This window comes from Bufo gargarizans, chromosome 11, assembly GCF_014858855.1.
Source record: "Bufo gargarizans isolate SCDJY-AF-19 chromosome 11, ASM1485885v1, whole genome shotgun sequence".
Lineage (NCBI taxonomy): Eukaryota > Metazoa > Chordata > Amphibia > Anura > Bufonidae > Bufo > Bufo gargarizans.
Window position 1 is genome coordinate 8,531,468 of NC_058090.1, and position 22,810 is coordinate 8,554,277.

General features: G+C 47.9%; 1 protein-coding gene across 2 annotated transcripts in view; it reads left to right on the forward strand.

Annotated features, from left to right (window-relative positions):
• UNC79 (unc-79 homolog, NALCN channel complex subunit) overlaps nucleotides 1-22,810 on the forward strand; it is a 94,844-nt gene that overhangs the window by 25,618 nt on the left and 46,416 nt on the right. The window contains exons 10-24 of one of the 2 annotated variants that reach the window (XM_044272616.1): nucleotides 2,049-2,220; nucleotides 2,980-3,210; nucleotides 4,590-4,780; nucleotides 5,369-5,492; nucleotides 6,900-7,040; nucleotides 7,125-7,346; nucleotides 7,478-7,705; nucleotides 9,406-9,553; nucleotides 11,697-11,776; nucleotides 11,916-12,064; nucleotides 13,547-13,704; nucleotides 15,134-15,315; nucleotides 15,472-15,673; nucleotides 17,757-17,936; nucleotides 18,170-18,235. In XM_044272616.1, coding sequence (XP_044128551.1) covers nucleotides 2,049-2,220; nucleotides 2,980-3,210; nucleotides 4,590-4,780; nucleotides 5,369-5,492; nucleotides 6,900-7,040; nucleotides 7,125-7,346; nucleotides 7,478-7,705; nucleotides 9,406-9,553; nucleotides 11,697-11,776; nucleotides 11,916-12,064; nucleotides 13,547-13,704; nucleotides 15,134-15,315; nucleotides 15,472-15,673; nucleotides 17,757-17,936; nucleotides 18,170-18,235 — 2,474 coding nt within the window. The remainder of the gene's footprint in view (nucleotides 1-2,048; nucleotides 2,221-2,979; nucleotides 3,211-4,589; nucleotides 4,781-5,368; nucleotides 5,493-6,899; nucleotides 7,041-7,124; nucleotides 7,347-7,477; nucleotides 7,706-9,405; nucleotides 9,554-11,696; nucleotides 11,777-11,915; nucleotides 12,065-13,546; nucleotides 13,705-15,133; nucleotides 15,316-15,471; nucleotides 15,674-17,756; nucleotides 17,937-18,169; nucleotides 18,236-22,810) is intronic. The other variant, XM_044272617.1, reaches the window with a different exon arrangement.

The window sequence follows — 22,810 nt, forward strand, 5'->3', positions numbered from 1 at the left end:
CGATAGTACGCGCTGTAAAACGCCCAGGTAAGAACCATTCCCATAGGGAATCATTGGGTTCTCCTTGTTGAGCTTTTACAGCGCGTAGGAACGCGCTGTAAAACGCTCAGGTGTGAACCCAGCCTCAGGCTATGTTGTGAACTCCAGTGGAGGAACAGACTGCCGGAGTTCACTGGCTGCCATGATGTCCCTCTTCCCCAGTGCCTCCATGCCATCCACCATGTCCCCCAGATCAGCCCCTCCATGCCAAATCACAGGTTCCCCCCTTTACCCCCCCCCCCCACCCCCCGTGCCAATAACTTTATACATGCCAAATCACAGGTGCCCCCATTAACCCCTCTCCTCCCCCGCCAACAACTTTATACATGCCATTGCCAAATCTCAGGTGCCCCCATTCCCCCACCGTCCCGCCGCTGCTGCTGCTAACTTTATACTTACCTTTCCTGACACATGGAGTCCGCAGGAGACACGTCTTCATTCCAGCATGCACTGGGACCTGACGTCACATACAGTGTCAGCCAGCACGCTGACGATGTGTGAGCGCAAGGCCCTGCAGCGCGGTGCCGAGCGGTGAGTGAGAAGCTTCATTTCACTCACGCTCCGTAGTCGTTTGATTTCGGCCTCCTGCACACAACAGTATTTTTTAACGTCCCGCAAAACGTGGTTCCGTTGTACCGTGATCCGTGCCCGTTTTTTCTTCCGTGGGTCTTCCGTGATTTTTGGAGGATCCACGGACATGAAAAATGAAAAAAAAGTTTGCCATTAAAAATGATAGGAAAAAACGGACACAGATCACGGACACGGATCACGGACGCGGATGACAATCTTGTGTGCATCCGTGATTTTTCACGGACCCATTGACTCGAATGGGTCTGTGAACCGTTGGCCGTGAGAAAAATTCGACAGGTCATATTTTTTTCACGGCCAGGAAACACGGATCACGGATGCGGCTGCCAAACGGTGCAGTTTCCGATTTTTCCACGGACCCATTGAAAGTCAATGGGACCGCAGAAAAACACGTTAAACGGGACAACGGCCACGGGTGCACACAACGGTCGTGTGCAGGAGACCTTAAACAAATCCTCGATGCAGGGAATTTTTTTTGCCTCGATTAAATCGATGAATCGTCTCAGCCCTAGTTGCGTCCCCTTCTAAGCGGCGCTCCGCGCATCAACAGTGCAAAGAATTAACAGCCGGCTCCATTCACTCGGTTTGCAGGGGAAACAGTACTGCAGCCGCTCCATTCTCATCATCTTTGGGGGTCCCAGTGAGTGCCATCACTTTATAAGAATACCTGTTACAGAGGACCTGTCCCGTCCCCCGACGTGTAATAACAGTTCTGCAGCATCTGTCCATTCCTTTATTATTCATGCTACAAGTTCTGAAAAAATGACTAGCCGTTTGCAATGACGGTACAGCTGGGGGTTACCAGTTCAAGCACTATCCAGCCAGTGCTGCCAATGTGCAGGGACCCCCCTCCCCACAACTGGTAACACCCATCTGGACCTTCATTGCAAACTGCTAGTAATTCATTTATAAACTTCTAGCAGGAATAATAAAGGAATAGCACAACATATAGCAGGGATCGTCAACCTTCGGCACTTCAGCTGTTGTGAAACTACAATTCCCAGCATGCTCCATTCATTTCTAAGGGAATTCTGAGAAGAGCAGAGCAAGTATGCATGCTGGGAGTTGTAGTTTCACAACAGCCTGAGTGCTGGTGGTTGCCTGACATAGAGTCATAAGAATAGATGCCCCAGAATTGTTACTACTACATGGGGGATGCAAGTGATTACTAAAACAGCCGCGTCAGGAGAGGGGACGGGTCCCTTCTAATGGTGGACACCATGCAATGCTTGTTTTCTGCTGTGGTGGAGCTGCAGGAGAAGTGAACACTTGCTGCCAGGTTCTCCTGCAGATTACAGCTGATCGCTGCAGGTCCCAGGAGCAAGAAACCCTATGATCAGATTTTCGGGGGCACCCTTGTAACAAAGTGGAATTGTAAAAGCGGACAGCCCCTTTAACACCCTCTTGGTTCACGTCTCCAGTTTGCTGAAGGAAGCTGAATATCACGCAGAGCAGCGGGAGTACGAGATGAACCGCCGGAGACAGATGGGCTTGGCCTCCTCGCATCATTCGCTAGACAACACCGACTTTGATAACAAAGACGACGACAAGCACGACCAGCGCCTCTTGAGTCAGTTCGGCATCTGGTTCTTGGTGAGAGAAATTCCGTTACCTTGCAACGTCATGTCGTACGCTCCAGTCACCTCCAGAGCTGTATTTACAATCCATGCTTGTGTGGACCAACCAAAGCGTGCTCTGTTGCGCTTTTTGGGTGATATATGTACTGTACCGTAGCCTGAGTTGACGTTTTAGATAATCTCCTGCAGTGACTGATAGATTGCTGGTTGCAAGTAGCAGAATTATAAATACAGCTCTGGATGAGACATCAAATCAGGGCAAGGTTATTAATGCAGTATGGCGATGCTTCATCGCGGAATAATGAAGGTGAATGTGGCTCCGTTGCGCAAGTTGCCACGGCATGCACGTCGCGGGATATCCCGCCATTTTGGATTCCTGGTCACTTGCGTATCGTGGTTGCTGCAACTTGCAGACCACATTCACTTTTATTGCGTTACAGTGTAGCGCCGCCCTGCTGCATGCAAAAGGGACCCCCACCGATCACAAGAATGGGGGCACCAGAATCCCCCCTCCGTGTGAATGGTGCACATGCGTGACCACGGCTCCATTCACTTCTATGGGACTGCAGCAGAGAGAGCTGAGCATTGCGCCCTGCAGTCCAATAGAAAGGAATATAGCGATGGTCAGGCATGAGGGTCCCAGTGAACAGACCCCCACCCATCATGATAAATGTTGTTTATGGAAAAAACCCTTTTTAGTTCAAAATGGAGAAATCTACCAATTCTGAAGTCCCGTTTAATCGCCATGTTGCATTGCTGTCACTCTGCGGCACAGGTCAGCCTCTGCACCCCCAGTGAAAACACGCCCACCGAGAGCCTGGCGCGCCTGGTCAGCATGGTCTTTCAATGGTTCCACTCCACGGCGTACATGATGGATGATGAGGTCGGCAGTCTGGTGGAGAAACTCAAACCCCAGTTCGTCACCAAGTGGCTGAAAACGGTTTGCGAAATCCGTTTTGACGTGATGGTCATGTGCCTGCTGCCCAAGCCGATGGAATTCGCTCGGGTAATCACAAAAAGGTTTAGTATTGATGCTGCCCTGTAAAAGTCACCGGTCAGTGTGTCGCCATGTACAGCCGGTGAGAGTGGAGACGTAGCGGTCAGTGCAACCCTTGTACCATTTTACCAAATCAACAATTTGGTAAAATGGCACAAGGGTAAATCCCTATGAGTTGCAAGAATAAATGGGACACGATCGCTTTATTAACTGAAAAATAAAAAATAAAATCGGATGCAAAATAAATCTGAGTATTAAAGGGGTCGTCCAGGTTTTATATTTTTTTTTTGCCCTCTAGACATCAATAGTTGTGAAGAAATCTATACTCCATTCCAGCTCCCTTCACTGGGGTTTCGGTCACCTCCCACACAGATGGGGTCACGTGCACTGCTGCAGCCAATGACTGGCCTCAGTGGTAGTTATTGGCTCCAGTGGTGAATGTGACCCCGTCCATGCAGAAGCTGACAGGTGAGGAACAGAAGTCCAGCGAAGGAGGCCGGGAACAGAGCAGCAGGTGAGTGTGGGATTCTCCAAAGGTACTGCTGGCTGGAGGGCAAATTTTTTTTAAAAACTAAAAACTGGACAACCCCTTTAATACACAGATTTTTTTGCATCCGCTTTTTTTTATTTTTCAGTTAATAAAGCGATTGTGTGCCATTTATTCTTGCAACTCACAGAGCAAGAATAGGACTATTTTTTTTTTTTGGGCGGAATGGACTTGCGGACATATGGATACGAAATGCACAGGGAGTCCTTTCGTTTTTTTTTTGCGGCCCCATTTGAAATGAATGGTTTCGCATACTGGCTGCAAAAAAAAAAAAAACGGACGCAGACAAAAAATACATTTGTGTGCACGAAGCCCTTATTGTCCAATACATTTTTTTTTTACATTCACATTTTTTTATGTTAGTCCAACTTAAAAACCCTAAGCAAAAAAGTTTTTTTTCTGCCATTGTCTGTCAGTTATTTGGACATATTACACGCCCTTTTTTCATTTTCAAATTTTTCTATTTTACTTTTTTTCTTTTCTTTTAATGACGTCTCTGTCAAAAGGTAAGAAAAGATCTCTGGGTGGACTTGATTGCTTTATAGATTTTATTTTATTTTTTTTTACATTTTTTGGTTTTATTCCTTATTTCACCTGTGACATGACAAAACAGCCCTGACCTGTGAACTGTCACTGACCCAGCAGAATGGTTGTGGGACCTTTCATGTGATTGCTGGGACCTTTGCAGCACCAAGAGACCTTGCTGAAAACCCCACTGGACCAAGTAGCGTTGCTGTTTATTATGTTACGTAAAGAATCTGTCGCCGCCCAAGTGGTGGAACAGTGGTATTGCAAGTGACAGACTGAGATTTCGGTTGTACTAATAAATGTGTGTCCTCAGGTCGGTGGATACTGGGACAAGTCCTGCAGTACGGTCACGCAGCTGAAGGAAGGTCTCAATAGAATTCTGTGCCTTATTCCATATAATGTGATAAACCAGCCAATCTGGGAGTGTATCATGCCGGAGTGGTTGGAGGCGATCAGGACAGAAGTGCCCGACAATCAGCTCAAGGAATTTCGGGAGGTCCTCAGGTGGGTTACACCTCTGTTTAAAGGGCATCTGTCAGCAGTTTTGTCCCTAAGACACTGGCTGACCTGTTACATCTGTGCTGTGTTGGTCCCATGTTCATATGTGCCCGCATTGCTGAGAAAAATAGTGTGTTCATATATGCAAATGAGCATTGGAGCAATGGGGGCGTTGCCGTTACACTTAGAGGCTCTGCTCTCTCTGCAACTGCCCCGCCCTCTCCACTTCTATTGACAGTAACCAGGCAGTGAAAATTATCATCACACCTGAACCTGTCAATCAAAGTGCAGAGGGCGCTAATTAAATAGGGGTTTAAAGCTGGAAAGCCCCTTTAAGAATATAACTTGTTAACCCTTTAGAGTATGGCTCGCCATTTCCTGTATGGATTGGATAAGCATGATCAGCTAGACATTACATGTATTTGTGTGAAAGGGGTTTTCTGGGACTCAGGATCGATCATCAATATCAAATCAGAAGGGTCTGGCATCCGGAATCCCCACTGATCAGCTGTTTTGGTTAGCCGCTAGGTGTCACCCGTCATCAGTATCTAAGTCCCCAAAAAAACTTTGTCATTTTCCGTTTTATCTTCACAGTAAAATGTTTGACATCGAGCTTTGCCCTTTGCCTTTCTCCATGGAGGAGATGTTTGGGTTCATCAGCTGCAGATTCACCGGTTATCCTTCTTCTGTCCAGGAGCAAGCTTTGCTTTGGCTTCATGTAAGAATTTACGACGTTCTATATTCGCTCTATTACAATTCAAGGTTATTACGTTTTGGAGACTGGTATGAACTTAGTTGTAGGGGCCGCCAAGGACTTAGTGATCAGGAACATCATGGGCTTACTGCCATGAGCTTAGGAATTGGTAACACCATGGGTTTATTGTGGACACTGCCATGGGCTTTGTTGTGGGCACCACCGTGGGCCTCATTGAGGGGATAGCAGTGATCTCAGTTGTGGGAACCATCATTGGCTTAATTGTAGGGACCGCCATTGGCTTAGTTGTAGGGACCACCATTGACTTAGTTGTAGGGACCACCATTGACTTCGTTTTTATAACTGCCATGGGCTTAATTGTGAATAGTGTCATGGGCTTAGTTGTATGGACTTATCAAGGGGAGAAAAACAGAACTGGATCGCCCATCCACAATGCTATGCTTAGATCTAATTAAAACTCGCTTCTCAGCGCCATATTGAAGTGTACAGCCCCCCATACTGCATCCTGTACCAGAGGCATTAGTGTACATTTTGATCAAAGGGCATAAGCCCCCTCACCACGCCAAGGTCGCCTCTTTGAGTGGGACCTATTCTGAGTGGGACCTAGTAGGCGTCAGGACCCAGAAGTCAAACAGCACCCCTGCTGTCTGACAATGCCACCCATGGCCCTGGGTCCCACCAACCCACCAGCACAGCGCCACAAAAACAAAGGCTACCTTGGCGTGGTGAGTGGGCTTATGCCTTTTGATCAAAATGTACACTAATGCCTCTTGTACAGCATGCAGTATGGAGGGCTGTACACTTCAATATGGCGCTGAGAAGCGAGTTTAATTAGATCTAAGCATAGCATTGTGGATGGGCGATCCAGTTCTGTTTTTCTCCCCTTGATATATGTTAGTTGTAGAGACCGCCTTAGTTATTAGAACTGCAGTGGGCGTAGTTGTGAATAGTGTCATGGGCTTAGTTGTAGGGACTGCCATTGACCTAGTTGTTGGGACTTCAATGGGATTAGTTGGATTGTGGGATTGCTGCAGGCTTCGTATTGGAGACTGCAGGGAGTGTATTTGTAGGGACCACCATGGTCATAGTTGTGGAGACCTCCATGGCTTTAGTTATAGGGACTGCCATAGGCTTATTTGTAGGGATCACCATGACCATAGCCGTGAGAACTGCCATGGATTTGGTTGTGTAGACTGCCATGAGTTTAGTTGTGGGGACCGCCATGGGCATCTGACTAGTCCCAACAATCAGTACAGGTTTGTACTGAGCTTAAAGCTCATTGATAGGGGGTAAAATTGGTTGATCCGGGACATCATCAAATCGTGGTGGGGCATAGCAGAAAGGACGTGAACTGAACTTGGGCATACCCCATGTATATATCCTTAGCCTGGGCTTCTATGTATCTCCCAGGTGCTGTCAGAGCTGGATATAGTGGTTCCTCTACAGCTGTTGATCAGCATGTTTTCTGACGGAGTAAACTCGGTAAAGGAGCTGGCCAATCAAAGGAAAGTCCGGATCACAGAACTTTCAGGAAACGTTCCAGGTCACAGGGTAAGACAAAGCCGACTATTACACCAATGGGACATCCTAGACCGCTGCATCTATTGACATCTTTCCTCCACCTCACTTTTACAGGGCAGCATCGCCTCGGATCCAGGGCGCCGGGTGTTACACAGTATGCTGAGCCCTTTCCCCAGCCCGTTTCACAGTCCCTTCCGAAGCCCCATGCGTAGTCCTTTCCGCAGCCCCTTTAAGAACTATGGACATCCCACTGGAAGAACCATTGACTTTGACTGCGATGACGAAGAGATGAATCTCAATTGTTTCATCCTTATGTTCGACCTCATACTGAAACAGGTACGGTGCCGTAAGCGAAACCTTGAGACTTCTAGTTCTTCAGCCAGTTTGCCGTTGAGGAACCATGGTGCAGGGTCTGAGGGACGCTGTGTAGACACAGTGGAAGATTCTGAATATTTTCCTTGTTGCAGATGGAGCTACAAGATGATGGCATCACTCTGGGCCTGGAGAACAGTCTGTCTAAGGACATCATTTCCATCATAAATAACGTTTTCCAGGCCCCCTGGGGAGGATCTCACACGTGCCAGAAGGATGAGAAGGCAGTGGAGTGCAGCCTGTGCCAGTCCAGTATCCTCTGCTACCAGATGGCCTGTGAGCTGCTCGAGCGATTGGCTCCTAAGGTGGAGATCCGACTGGTGGTGAGGGTCCTGCTGACTGTCAATCGTCAGGATTAATGACTGTCCCTGCCCCGTATTCAAACCACTTTTAGGCATGAGCATGCATTCATGAGGCTCCCCCTCCCCTGGTCCATATACAGCAGTTTCCTTATAATCTCCTTTTCAGTCCTGGTTTAGTATCAGAGGCTCCTGGTCTTTTCCTTCCCTAAGCTTTACAATGCTGCAGAGCTTGTGCTTGTAGGCAGCAGCCAATCTGAACAAGCAGAGCTGCCATCTGGCTGATCTCTGAGATAGGCGCTGGTTAGCTGAACGCCAGGGTCTTGGTACCATCTTCCTCGGTGCCCGTATTTACGAGAAAACTGCTATTTTATAAAAATGCAAATTAGCCCCTAGGAGCAACGAGGGCGGTGCCGCTGCACCTTGTTGCTCCCAGAGGCTCTTCTCACTGCTCTTCATGTAACACCCCCCCCCACTGCTAATACTGACAGTACAGACAGTGAAAACATATTCACGCCTGGCCCTGAAGTCTCGCGGTTGTGCGCTTGGCACATGCGCAGTGAAGGAATGGCGACCGCCGGTCAGATGGGCAACCTTCATCCCTTCACTGCGCACGTGCCGAATCACAAGACTTCAGGGCCAGGAGTGAATATGATTTAAATCATCATTAGACAGTCTAATATTGGTCAGTTTAATCATTAGTCAGCCTTAGGCCTCATGCACACGGCCGTTGTTTTGGTCCGCATCCGAGCCGCCGTTTTTCGCCATTTACTTAAATTTCCGCTGTCTGCATCCGTTGCTCTGTTCCGTGGCCCCGCAAAAAAAATATAACATGTCCTATTCTTATCCGTTTTGCGGACAAGAATAGGCAGTTATATCAATGGCTGTCCGCGCCGTTCCGCAAAATTGCGGAACGCGCACGGACTCCATCCATGTTTTGCGGATCTGCAAAACACACAACGGTCGTGTGCATGTAGCCATAATGGTGGAGGAAGGCGCAGCATGAATGGCAGTAAACTGAGCCTCTGGGAGTAACAAGGTGCAACGGCGCCGCCCTCGTTGCTCCTAGGGTCTCCTTTCCATATTATAAAACTGCATTTTTCTTGGCATGGAAGATGGAACCAAGATCTTAGCGTTCAGCTGACCAGCCCACATCTCTAAGGTCATCCAGTTATATTTGGACACCTATGGTGACAGATGCCCTTTAATAGCTGAAATATAAAGCGGGATCAACGCTGCGTCCGCAGAGAGCAGGGATCTTGTCCTGCTTGAGGTATCGTGAATGTGGCCCTCACTCCTGTAATCCTTTATTCTCCGCACTGTCATTTTGAAAAATGCAGAGCTCATTGTGTCCGGGGATTTTCCAGCTTACACGACAGCGCAGCAGGATTGTTAATGTGACGCCCGCCCCGAGCTGCTGCCTTACGGAGATGGACGTGATTGATGAAGTGAATTTTTGGTGTACACACCAGATCCTGTATCTCCGCTTCAGCAAGTTTTATAATGAATGGCTCCTATAGTAAGGGGTGGGGTGGGATTGATGGACGTGTCAGAGAGGAGGAACAGAAGGAGAACTCCATAGATCACTTATCATGTAGGAACGAGCCATGTAGATCATCCCAGATTTATGACCTGCATTCCCAGAAAACAAGTCTGGAAGAAACACTGCATTATAAATGGTAAATGTTCAGGGAAGCTCTAACGGGGGCTCGTATTTTTCATAGGAGCCAACAGACAGTCTAGAAGAGAGTCTGCTGTTCTCAAGAGCTCAATTTATCATCGGGAATGGAGGAGAAGAGGAAGAGAATCCATCAAAAAAACAAGGAAATAATCCGGGGACACACGGCAAGACGGCCGAAGCGTCCAACACAGGTGTGTCACATAGAAGGGTAACATACAGGGCGATGCTCCTCACTGCTGTACATACAGCCTGCATCACATAAAGCCGGCCATTGCTTAGCCCCCCTGCCTGTCCCCATTGGGCATTTTCGTGTTTTGGCTTACGTCAATGATTGGGTGGTTGTTCTGCACAAGGGAGATGGGACCTCGTAGCACTGATCAGACTGGGCCGCCCATTGTGGTGCCAGATTTTACCCTCCAAGGCAGAAGCGTCTGGAGTTCGTGTCTATCTTCACCCCCCATGTCATGACCTTTGGGCGAATTGCTCACCCCATTTTGTGCTAACTGTCCCCTTCTTCTGTAATGGAGAGTCCTGTAAGGGGGATGGATCAAGGTTTCTAGGTCGGCTTTCTCCAAGGCCCAGCTGCATCGACTGCTTCCATGGTACATACACACTTGGAATGAAATCCTTTAAAAAGCATCTGTCAGCAGTTTTGTCCCTATGACACTGGCTGACCTGTTACATGTGCGCTTGGCAGCTGAAGGCATCTGTGTTGGTCCCATGGTCATATGTGCCCGCATTGCTGAGAAAAATGATGTTTTACTATATGCAAATGAGCCTCTAGGAGCAACGGGGGCGTTGCCATTACACCTAGAGGCTCTGCTCTCTCTGCAACTGCTGCGCCCTCTGCGCTTTGATTGTCGGGACCAGGTTCGATATTGTTTTCAGTACCTAGTCCTGTCAATCAAAGTGCAGAGGGTGCGGCAGTTGTAGAGAGAGCAGAGCCTCTAGGTGTAATGGTAACGCCCCCTTTGCTCCTAGAGACTAATTTGCATATATTAAAACATCCTGTTTCTCAGCAATGTGGGCACATAGGAACACGGGACCAACACAGATGCCTCCAGCTGCCAAGCGCACATGTAACAGGTCAGCCAGTTTTATTTAATCCCTTATGGCTCTAGTGATGAGATGATAGAAAAAAATTCTCAGTACTGAAGGCCTAAAATTGACCAGTCCTTAAGGGGTAAAACTCACACCAGATGTGTTTCATATCCTTAAGTATTCACTTTGTGTCTTCGTTCTCAGTGGGGCATGAATACGGTGCCACCAGAGGGAAATGTCCCTTTAACTGGGCGCCGGGTCACCCTATCTCATGGGCAGTACAGAGACTGAGACTACGACTTAGATCAGCAACCTTCGGCACTCCAGCTGTGGTGAAACTACCACTCCCATCATGCACGATTGCTTGGTGGTTCTCAGGACTCCCATAGAAGTGAATAGAGCCTGCTGGGAGCTGTAATTTCACCACAGCTGGAGTGCCGGAGGATTCTGATTCCTTGCTGTTCGAAATACTAGTGCAAAGGAAACAAGTTGCCCATTGCAACCAATACACTCCTCTGCTTTACTTTTGCTAAATCTCCAGTTAAAGGGATTGTCCTTTGAAAAATATTCTGCAGTTTTTAAACCAGCACCTGGATCTGAATACTTTTGTAATTGCATGTAATTAAAAATTTAGCATAGCGCATAGCCGCTGAGTTATTCAATAAAATGTATCTGTATAGCGCCACCTGCTGTTTGTTTTTTTACTTATTTCTTTGTCCTTCTCACTGAGATGGTCGCACATGCTCAGTTTCATCTTCCAACTGCCTCCTGAGCTGTGATAGGGAGAGCATGGACACGCCCCCTGAGCTGCAGCATAAAGGACACTCCCCCTGAGCGTTCAGCTTGATATAAATCTAGCAGAGCAATGAATGGGGAGATCTCTGGATCCATGCGAGGTGCAGGGCTGGTTCTAGCTTTGTTAGAAAGAGATCGTCATGTGCTATGTGATGTCTGATTTTTACTTTTAGGCGAGCAGTCAAAAACGCAGTTGCTTCCGGATGCAATGCGTTTTTCACTGAAGCCCTATTCACTTCTATGGGGCCAGGGCTGCGTGAAAAACGCAGAATATAGAACATGCTACGTTTTTCCTGCAACGCAGAACTGATGCGTGAAAAAAAAAACCGCTCATGTACACAGACCCATTGAAATGAATGGGTCAGGGTTCAGTGCGTTCATGTCACACATTGCACCTGCGCGGAAAACTCGCTCGTGTAAAAGAGGCCTTACATTATTCATGGGATAACCCCTTTAAGACCATTGATTCGCCTTCAGCCAGCTTTCCTTCCTTTTCAGCCATCAAAAATGACACCGAGCCAAAATTCTGTTACCAGCAACTTCCTGTCACCCTGAAATTAATCTACACCATCCTGCAGGTAGGTGGCCCTGTGTAACGTGTGCGTCCTCCCCGATCTCCAACATGGTCTTGTCTTTTTTTTAATTTTTTTGGTTACAGTATTTCTTTTTTTTTTGCAACTTCTAATTTTTTTTTTTATCTTTCCCTTTGTGTTTTAGGAAATGGCAAAGTTTGACGAGCCAGACATTCTGTTTAACATGCTGAACTGCCTGAAGATTCTGTGTCTCCACGGCGAGTGCCTATATATCGCCAAGAAGGATCACCTGCCGTTCTTGGCATACATTCAGGAACACATGCTGATCTCCAGGTAGTTATGTCTACTGCTAAGGAGCAGATTTGGCTTGGGGAATAACTGGGAATTAGGGCTTATTCACACGAACGTATGGCTTCCGTTTCCGTATTGCGGAGCGCATAATTGGATCCGCAATATACGGACACCGTTCCGTGTGCATTCTGCATCACGGATGCGCACCCATTCACTTGAATGGGTCCGCAAATCCGGAGATGCGGAACGGAAGCACTACGGAGGGCTTCTGTGGGGTTCCGTTCCGTACTTCCATTCCGCAAAAAGATAGAACATGTCTATCTTTTTTGCGGAACGGAGGGATGTGGACCCATTCAAGTTGAATGGGTCTGGATACGTCCCGGAGGCCTCACAAACGTTCTCCGTGCATTGGGGATTGCAAACTGCGGCACCAATGTACGGAACGGAACACATATGTTCGTGTAAATGAGTCAGGCTCAGTGGGTATATAAGGTGTGGTGAGCTGGCTTGGTGGGTATATAAAGTGGGCTGAGCTGGCTTGGCGAGTATATGAGGTGTGGTGAGCTGGCTCGCTGGGTATATAAGGTGTGGTGAGCTGGGTATATAAGGTGTGGTGAGCTGGCTCGCTGGGTATATAAGGTGTGGTGAGCAGGCTCGGTGGGTATATAAGGTGTGGTGAGCTGGCTTGGTGGGTACATAAGGTGTGGTGAGCAGGCTTGGTGGGTATATAAGGTGTGGTGAGCTGGCTTGGTGGGTACATAAGGTGTGGTGAGCAGGCTTGGTGGGTATATGAGGTGTGTGAGCAGGCCCGGTGGGTATATCGTGTGTGATCGGCTGTCTGCACACATATCCCTCGCTGTTGTGGGTAAAAGGGGCGATTTATCAGAGTTGCAGAAATAGATGATTATTGGCTTTCGGGCCCCGGGTGTCAGTATTTCTGAACCTGCGCAGTGTGAACTGTTCTCTGCCGCTGTGGTGAAAGTGTATGGAGAGCGGACAAAGGGCAGCATTGTGAATAAGCAACGTGGAAACTGAACCCGATTGAGCATCTGTGGGACCACCTTGATGGTTGTGTTCGCTCTATGCATGGCTCCAGATACCTGTGACCACCTACCAGGACCTTATGGAGTCACTCCGGGCCCGTCTAGCTGCTGTCCGTGCTGCACACGGCGGTTAGTCGGGATATTAGCTGCTGCTCAGAATAACGGGACTTGACTATGTATTGTGGAGTTTTGTACTGGGCCATAGATTGGTGAATTTATTTCGTACTCTAGTCACCTCTAGAGCTGCTTTCAAAATTCTGCAGGCTGCTATTGAAAACAGGCATGTTCCATAAGAGCTCAGGGTTTACTGTTATGTGAGGTCTCCGATTTCATCGCTCTGTCTGCAGCTTTGGTTGTGGGTGAAGCCTATGCCATGGTGCAGAGTATTTGCACAGTCACTCAGTATCAGAACGTTCTTGAATGTTTGCCATCATGACGCTTGAGTGTTTCTTGACGGACAGATCACTGCTTTCTCCCGCAGCTTGTGGCGAGTTCTAAAGTCGGAGTTCTCGCAGTTGTCGTCTTTGGGGGTCCCCCTGCTTCTTCATTCCCTGTCCCTTCCCTACGGTGCCGATATTTTCTGGACAATCATAAACTCCAACTTTAACAGCAAAGACTGGAAAATGAGGTTTGAAGCAGGTAAATCGTTTGCGCCTCAAGAAAGTCCCTGGACCAAGGTCACGAGATTCTTTTTCTGGGAAAGCTGCTTTCCACTGGTCGCTTCTATTGGTGCCCCAGCTCCAGTGCAAAACTGCAAAAAAAAATGTTAACGTCCCCCATAGTTTTTTATGACCTCATGGGGGGCAAATGCATCAAAAATCTATATAAAAGAAATCAAAAATGATAAAAGACAAAAGAATAAACAACATTTGCCTGCGACTACACATATTGGCGGACATTTACTAAGACGGCTTTTTATGTCGCTCTTAGTTTTCCCCCCCTGCGCTGCAGTAGTATACCGCTAATGTATAACGAGGCCTGCACCTTGTCATAAATTAGGAGCACATATGGCAGTCCATGCGCCTGTCTGGAAAAGTTTTTTTTATCTAGTTTTTTTGCAAAAAAAAAAAAAAAAAGTTGTCAATTGTCCGGGGCCGGAGTTCCAGCCCCGACACGGCCCCATCCTGCTCATCTTTCGTACTCGGCGTGAAAAATATAGTTGCATGGGCGTTAAAATAGTCACTCTCAAAAATGCTCTTTGTGACTATTTTTACGCCAGAAAAGCTTTAAAGGGAACCTGTCATCAACGTCAAGCTGACCTCACTGAGGGCAGTATAAAGTAGTGACAGACATGCTGATCTCAGCGGTGTGTCACACATCAGCTAATAGTAAGTGGTTGCTGAGAACCAGCATCATAATCATTGCAGCCCTTGAGAAGAGTCCAGTCTACCTGAGAAGAGTCCTGGTTATTATAATCTCCCGCTCTCTCGCCCGTCTGCTGATGGTTGGCAGTTCTCTCCTAGAGAGAAAGGGAGAAAACTCGGTAGAAGACTGTCAGTCATCAGCAGGTGGCAGGGAGAGCAGGACTTCATGAATGACCAGGACTCTTCTCAGGTGGCCGTGACTCTTTTCCAGGCCCAGTCTGCCATGATTGTGATGCGGGTTCTCAGCAACCACTTACTTGTAGCTGATGAGTGACACACCGCTGAGATCAGCATTTCTGTCACTATTTTATACTGCCATTAGTGAGGTCAGCATAACGTTGATGACAGGTTCCCTTTAATAAATGACCCCCATTATGGCTCAAAAGGACCAAATTAAAATGGGCAACCCATCCTCATGTTTTCATCTGTATGGTGCTGTGCTTGGTATGATTTGAGGAGGCCACAGTGCTCCTCCAAGCACCATGCAGCCTTTTCATGCAGCTGATTGGCGGGGGTGCCGGGAGTCGGACCCCCCACCAATCTGATATTGAGGACAGGTCATCAATGTTGTACTCCCACAAAACCCCTTTATACCACCAGGTGTTCAAAATTGTTAAAAACAAATTTCTGGTCATTTGGGTCTGAAATGCTCATTAAGAGGTTAATAACAGGTAATGCATGCATGCCTCGTATCATTGTTACAGTGGAGAAGGTCGCCGTCCTGTGCCGATTTCTGGACATTCACTCAGTCACCAAAAACCATCTGTTAAAGTATTCCCTGGCCCATGCTTTCTGCTGTTTCCTAACTGCGGTGGAAGACGTGAACCCGGCCGTGGCTACAAGAGCTGGACTTTTACTGGACACCATTAAGAGACCCGCTCTACAGGTGAGACTGGGAATCCCGCCACAGAGTGGCTCTTGTAGGATGGTGCGGTGGAGCAGGACTCTTTCCCCTTTAAGTACATCGTTCTCTGACCTTCTGCCATGCATCGGTATAAGGATTGCCCGTTATTCACGGTTTCTTCCTGCCTTGTCTTTGCAGGGTCTTTGCCTTTGCCTGGATTTCCAGTTTGACACTGTGGTGAAGGACCGGCCGACCATTCTCAGCAAACTGCTTCTTCTTCATTTCCTGAAGCAAGACATTCCTGCCCTCAGCTGGGAGTTCTTTGTGAACAGATTTGACACCTTGTCTCTGGAGGCTCAGCTACACTTAGACTGCAACAAGGAATTCCCCTTCCCTACAAGTAAGACCTTTAGAGATACCTGGACTTAAAACATCTCTTCACATCTGACCACAACCTACATAGTCAGTGCAGTCACTGTGTACATACATTACTTATCCTGTACTGATCCTGAGTTCTATCCTGTATTATACTCCAGAGCTGCACTCACTATTCTGCTGGTGGAGTCACTGTGTACATACATTACTTATCCTGTACTGATCCTGAGTTACATCCTGTATTATACTCCAGAGCTGCACTCACTATTCTGCTGGTGCAGTCACTGTGTACATACATTACTTATCCTGCACTGATCCTGAGTTACATCCTGTATTATACTCCAGAGCTGCACTCACTATTCTGCTGGTGCAGTCACTGTGTACATACATTACTTATCCTGTACTGATCCTGAGTTACATCCTGTATTATACTTCAGAGCTGCACTCACTATTCTGCTGGTGCAGTCACTGTGTACATACATTACTTATCCTGTACTGATCCTGAGTTATATCCTGTATTATACTCCAGAGCTGCACTCACTATTCTGTTGGTGCAGTCACTGTGTACATACATTACTTATCCTGTACTGATCCTGAGTTACATCCTGTATTATACTCCAGAGCTGCACTCACTATTCTGTTGGTGCAGTCACTGTGTACATACATTACTTATCCTGTACTGATCCTGAGTTATATCCTGTATTATACTCCAGAGCTGCACTCACTATTCTGCTGGTGGAGTCACTGTGTACATACATTACTTATCCTGTACTGATCCTGAGTTATATCCTGTATTATACTCCAGAGCTGCACTCACTACTCTGCTGGTGCAGTCACTGTGTACATACATTACTTATCCTGTACTGATCCTGAGTTACATCCTGTATTATACTCCAGAGCTGCACTCACTATTCTGCTGGTGCAGTCACTGTGTACATACATTACTTATCCTGTACTGATCCTGAGTTACATCCTGTATTATACTCCAGAGCTGCACTCACTATTCTGCTGGAGCAGTCACTGTGTACATACATTACTTATCCTGTACTGATCCTGAGTTACATCCTGTATTATACTCCAGAGCTGCACTCACTATACTGCTGGTGCAGTCACTGTGTACATACATTACTTATCCTGTACTGGTCCTGAGTTATATCCTGCATTATACTCCAGAGCTGCACTCACTATTCTGCTGGTGCAGTCACTGTGTACATACATTACTTATCCTGTACTGATCCTGAGTTACATCCTGTATTATACTCCAGAGCTGCACTCACTGTTCTGCTGGTGGAGTCACTGTGTACATTACATTACTTATCCTGTACTCATCCTTTGTTACATTCTGTATTATACCCCAGAGCTGCACTCACTATTCTGCTGGTGCAGTCACTGTGTACATACATTACTTATCCTGTACTTCTCCTGAGTTACATCCTGCATTATACTCCAGAGCTGCACTCACTATTCTGCTGGTGCAGTCACTGTGTACATACATTACTTATCCTGTACTGATCCTGAGTTACATCCTGTATTATACTCCAGAGCTGCACTCACTATTCTGCTGGTGCAGTCACTGTGTACATACATTACTTATCCTGCACTGATCCTGAGTTATATCCTGTATTATACTCCAGATCTGCACTCACTATTCTGCTGGTGCAGTCACTGTGTACATACATTACATTACTTATCCTGTACTGATCCTGAGTTACATCCTGTATTATACTCCAGAGCTGCACTCACTATTCTGCTGGTGCAGTCACTGTGTACATACATTACTTATCCTGTACTGATCCTGAGTTACATCCTGTATTATACTCCAGAGCTGCACTCACTATTCTGCTGGTGCAGTCACTGTGTACATACATTACTTATCCTGTACTGATCCTGAGTTACATCCTGTATTATACTCCAGAGCTGCACTCACTATTCTGCTGGTGCAGTCACTGTGTACATACATTACTTATCCTGCACTGATCCTGAGTTACATCCTGTATTATGCTCCAGAGCTGCACTCACTATTCTGCATGCTTCATTTAATCAGCAAGTCCCTTATTATATTGTCCTTATACTTTTCTCCTCTTTTGCTTTCTATTATTATAATTTAGCCATCACAGCGGTGAGGACAAACGTTGCTAATTTAAGTGATGCCGCCTTGTGGAAGATCAAAAGAGCGAGATTTGCACGCAACCGACAGAGGAGCGTCCGTTCCCTGAGAGATAGCGTCAAAGGAGCTGGAGAATCCAAGAGAGCCCTTTCCCTGCCAGAGACTCTCAGCACCAAAATCCGTTGAGTATTATTGACTTAAATGAGATGCCCCATATAGCCGAAGCCCCCTGCCCCCCATCATCACTAGCTTATGTCACATATCTCCGGGGCTGTAGCCGTTCCTTTTATTTGATGCCACTGTTCTTCTATCAGGTGCAGGATTTAGCACTACCAGCCCTTTAAACTCTTGCTTGGCGTTTGTGTCACTCGCCGTCACTCCTTGTCGTCTCTTACTTGCTCTCTTACCCTTCAGCTGTCAGGTTGACAAGACACGAACAGTCTGCACCGGTGCTTGGCGGCATGGCGGAGCAAGCTCAGGGTGAGTCTACGGAAAAATGGCTTATATTATTCAGAAAATTTAACTCTGACTTAAAAGGACATCTACATGGCAGCGGATAGGAGGGGCAGGGACGTGGCCTCTACAATGAAGTTGACTTCTGTCACTCAGCAATGTTATTGAGGCCTCTTGCACACGACCGTATGCCCTCCGAGACATACGGTCCGTGAGGGGGCCATATGTCCCGGGGCGGCATTGATCGTGCGCACGGGAGCGCACAGCTTCGTAGGTTACAATGATGCTGTGCCCGTCGGGCTATTGTCCCGCAGTCATATGATCTTACGAGTGCGGGACATTAGCCCCATTGTAATCTATCATTGCACGATCAATGCCGCTCCGGGACATATGGCCCGCTCACGGACCGTATATCTCGGAGGGCATACGGTCGTGTGCAAGATGCCTGAGTCATCGATTATCAGGGTCTACTGCGCCCTTCCCTGAATAAAGGGTTGGATGTTCCACCCCAACCCTTATATTCTGTAGATTGATGGGGTTTGTACCCCTCCACTACAAGCTTCTGCATTGTCCCTGTGACAAAAGTGCAAATTTCCTCCAGTTAAAGGAGTTGTGCTAAGTTTAAAAGATATCCCCTATCCATAGGTTCTCTGATCGGTGGTCTCACCGCTTGGACCCCCCACCGTTCCCAATAACAGGGGTCCCTTTTCCCTCTCTGAGTGCAGAGTCAGGTTGATCAAGCATGCTGCCCCCTGATTCATTTCCTTTAAGACTGCCAGAGATTGCCAAGCCCTATACTAAGCTAACTTTGGCAGTTCCATAGAGAATGAATGGAGTGGCAGCGCACATGCTCGACCTGGTACTCCCGCTCTCCGGATTGGAGGGGTTGTCCCCTAGGCACAGGATAGCGACCTCATTGTTGGGGGCCAACTGCTGAGACCTCCACTGATCAGATAGTTATTCTCTATCCTGTGGATACAGGACAACTTTTAAGCTTGGCACAATCTCTTTAAGTTTAACCCAAGTTAAAGGAGTTTTCAGAGATTTTTTTTAATGGATGACATCATCAGTATCTGATCGGTGGGGGTACGACACCCAGGACCCCCGCCGATCAGCTGTTTGCTCACCAAGCACATTGTGTAGCGGCTGTGCTTGGTATCGCAGCTCAGCCCCATTTGCTTCTATGGGGCTAAGCAGCGCCTAGGTCACGTGACCGATGAACGTGACATCACATGACCTAGGGAAAGCTGCAAGAAAGTTGAGGCGCCGGTGCCTTTTCAAATAACTGATCGCCAGGTGTCCCGGTTGTCGGACCCCCCACTGATCAGTCAAATAATCTCAGAAAACCCCTTTAAATAGAAAAATGATAATGGTAAAGAAGACGGCGCAATTATTATTTTCCTATATAGATTGACAGATAAGAGGTACTGGCTCACCTTAACCCTTTCACTGCCCGGGGTGTTTGGACATTTTGTACCTCTGGTAGCCACAAAAATTTACACATTTTTGATGTACAAAATAAACCTAAATTACATGTAAAAAAAGCATACTATATATTTTGTTAAAGTAGACGCCTGGCAATGTTGTCAGAATGGCGCTCAGCCGTTTATACAGACAGACACCTTCCTGCAACTTTCCGTCAAAGTGTAATTTTTAATATTACTGGGTAAAAGTGTGATCCAACCAGAGCGTTATATGCACCGCACCTCTTAAAACGAAACGTTCAACATGTGCACAGTCCATACACACTGCTTAGGCCTAAATTTACCTGCGCATAGATTCATAAAATTACCAGAACTGGAAAGGCCAAAAATCTGAATTTTTACTGGAAATTTTTAAAAAGTTGAAACTTTTTTTTTGCCCTTGACAAGTAAGTGCTGCTGTTATCTACGTATCAGGCTACTTTCTCATCCATCTCATTGGGGGACTCAGGCTTGACCTTGGGTATAGCTGTTGCCACTAGGAGGCGACACTAAGCACAAAGGTGTGAGCTCCTCCCTTCAGTTATACACAGTTTTAGCTTAGTGTCTGTAGGAGGTAGACCTCCCTGCTTTACAGGTCTGCTGAGTTTTAACTTTTTTAGTTTTTTTCCCCCTTTTTTTTCTTTTCTCCTAGCAGGATTACAGGCAGTTCTAGCTGCCTGCACTCCCACCTAGGAGACGGGAGACCAGGGGTCCCCAAGCCCGCTGCTCCTTCCCGGTCTCCAGAAGACAAGGCGGACCAGAGGTTTCTAAAGCCTCTGCATCCCGCCAGCCTTCGGGCCACCACGGCCACCCATGACAAGTCCCCTCTGTTACCGATGTAGCAGCCCTCTCTAAGGGGCCGCACACCGAAGGTGGTGACCCAGCTGGAACCAGGGGGGGGGGGGCAGAACACGCCAGACGGGTAAGTAATCCTGGCTCCAAACCCCCCACTTCCCCTTCTCAGGTTACTTGCCCCCACAAAGCCTTGTCTCTCAATGGGGGAAAAGAGTTAGCAGATACATGTCAGCTCTCCGGTGGGGGTGGGGTGAAGGGAAGCCCTGTGTACTTGCCAAGCTTCTTTCTGGGCCCTGCACCACCAACTCCCCCCCACCCCTCCACCACCAGTGCCGCCGGCCCACCTGCCGACCTGTTTCTCGCGGAGTTCTGCTATTCTCCTCCGCCGGGGCCTCTTGAAAATGGAGTCCCCGACGCCATCGCAATTGTCCTTTTCTGCCCATCATACCCTCGTAACCTTAGCATCCATAGGTCGCTTAACTTCATTGATTGACCCTAAAGGGCCTCTAGTGCCAGTTACTGATCACCCCAAATTCCCTCCAGGACGCTCATCTAGACACTTTCTTCAGGGCACAAGAACCCACCCAATCAGGATCTACCAGGTCCTCTCCGGTCCCGCACTGAAACCTCGGTCCCAGATACTGGAAGCTCCACTAGCCCGTAATTCCTTTGAATATCTGCAGCTTCAGCACTTTTATACCTCCTTAAGCAAAACCCACACTCTGGCCCGGAAACTCACTGAGTTTGAGCAGATGTGTGTCTCCCCCTCAGCGATCTCACACCCCATTTCCTCTGTATACAAGCTGCTGATTCACCAGCGATCCTCGTGTCTTCCTCCGTATTGTCAGGCCTGGGAGCGGGATTTGGGGAATCAATATACCCCAACCCAGTGGACCAGATGCTTCCTTCTATCGCACAAATCAACAATTTCTCAATTTTCTCAATTGTCTCCCTTCCCCCCTCTTTTCCTCCACCCCTTGTCCAATGTCTCGTCTGTCTGCCTACTGTTATACTTGCATGTCCACTTGGATATGCCTACCTCATATTCTTTCATGATTTACATTGCCTGATGTCGGGTGTTGCACCCAATATAGTTCAGTAGACATCATACTTATACTGTCATTATCGCTTGAATTTGCACTTGTTTCTATGTGTTATGCTGCATCTCAAATCTCAAAAAAAACTAAATGAAGAGAAAATGGAGTCTCCGGCTTCTACTGCAGCCTACTTCCGATCCGCTCAACGCGGATACTTCTCATCTGGCCGACTTTTCAGCTCGGCCGGGGCTTCTTGTGGCAGCACTGCTGTACGGCGGGTATGAGAAAGAGTCCTGGGGAATCAGTTGGCGCTCCTTTTAAATAATTATTTTTTTTCATTATCGCGGGTGGCTGACTCCATTATGGGGTGGGGCATGAGTTCTCCGCGCTTCCCCCCCCCTCCTTCATGGCTTCCTGGCGCAAATTATTTGCGCTGGTTTCTCTGACTCCGCCCATCTCCTGCTCAGGCGGACCTCTGCAGAGCCTGGCGCCAGGTTTTCTCCGAACAGGCTGCAGTAAGGGACACAGGCTGGGTAAGCTCTTTTACCTCTTTCCTACAGGGTCTAGCTTTAGCCTCCTACCTTTCACTACAGGTACTCACTATGTCCGAAATCTGATCCCAGGCCCCAAAGCCGGCGGTCACTTTTGCGCGACATTTTGCATGTGCTTCTTGTCGCTCAAAATTCCTATCCGGTCAGTCGGACCCCCTCTGCTCCTCTGCTCCTCTTGCTCTGCTCCACCGCCAAGTGGCTCTGACCCTGTCCCAGCCTATAGTAGAGCCAGAGTGGGTGCATGGCCACCATCTGACCGGTCAGACTCTGGGGACCCCTCTGCTGCTCCCTATCGCGGCCGTCCTGCAAAACGGGCCAGACCACCCTCTCCTCGAAGGGCGTCTGCATCCCCCGTTTCGTCCATCTCCCTGCCACCTCCCAGGTAGCCTCGCTCCGTCGCGTCCTCATTAGAAGAGGCGTGTTTTGAGAAAGAGTCAGACGCTAACTTTCTCTCACCAGAGGATCAGTCTTCCAAACTGTCCGCTATGGTAGACAACCTCATCGCAGCGGTTATAGAAACCTTTACAGGTTGAAGACCCTGCACCCTCATCTGCTGGTTCTGATCCCATCGCTCGACAAGGGTGTATCCGGGTTCGGTCATTGCATCCATGGACCCAGGGGAATTCCTGTCCTCGATAGACATCAAGAACGCCTACCTCCATGTTCCCATCTGCTTCGGTCACCAGAAATATCTTCGGTTCGGAGTGGGACCCTTTCATTACCAGTTTGTGGCCCTCCCGTTCGGTCTTGCCACAG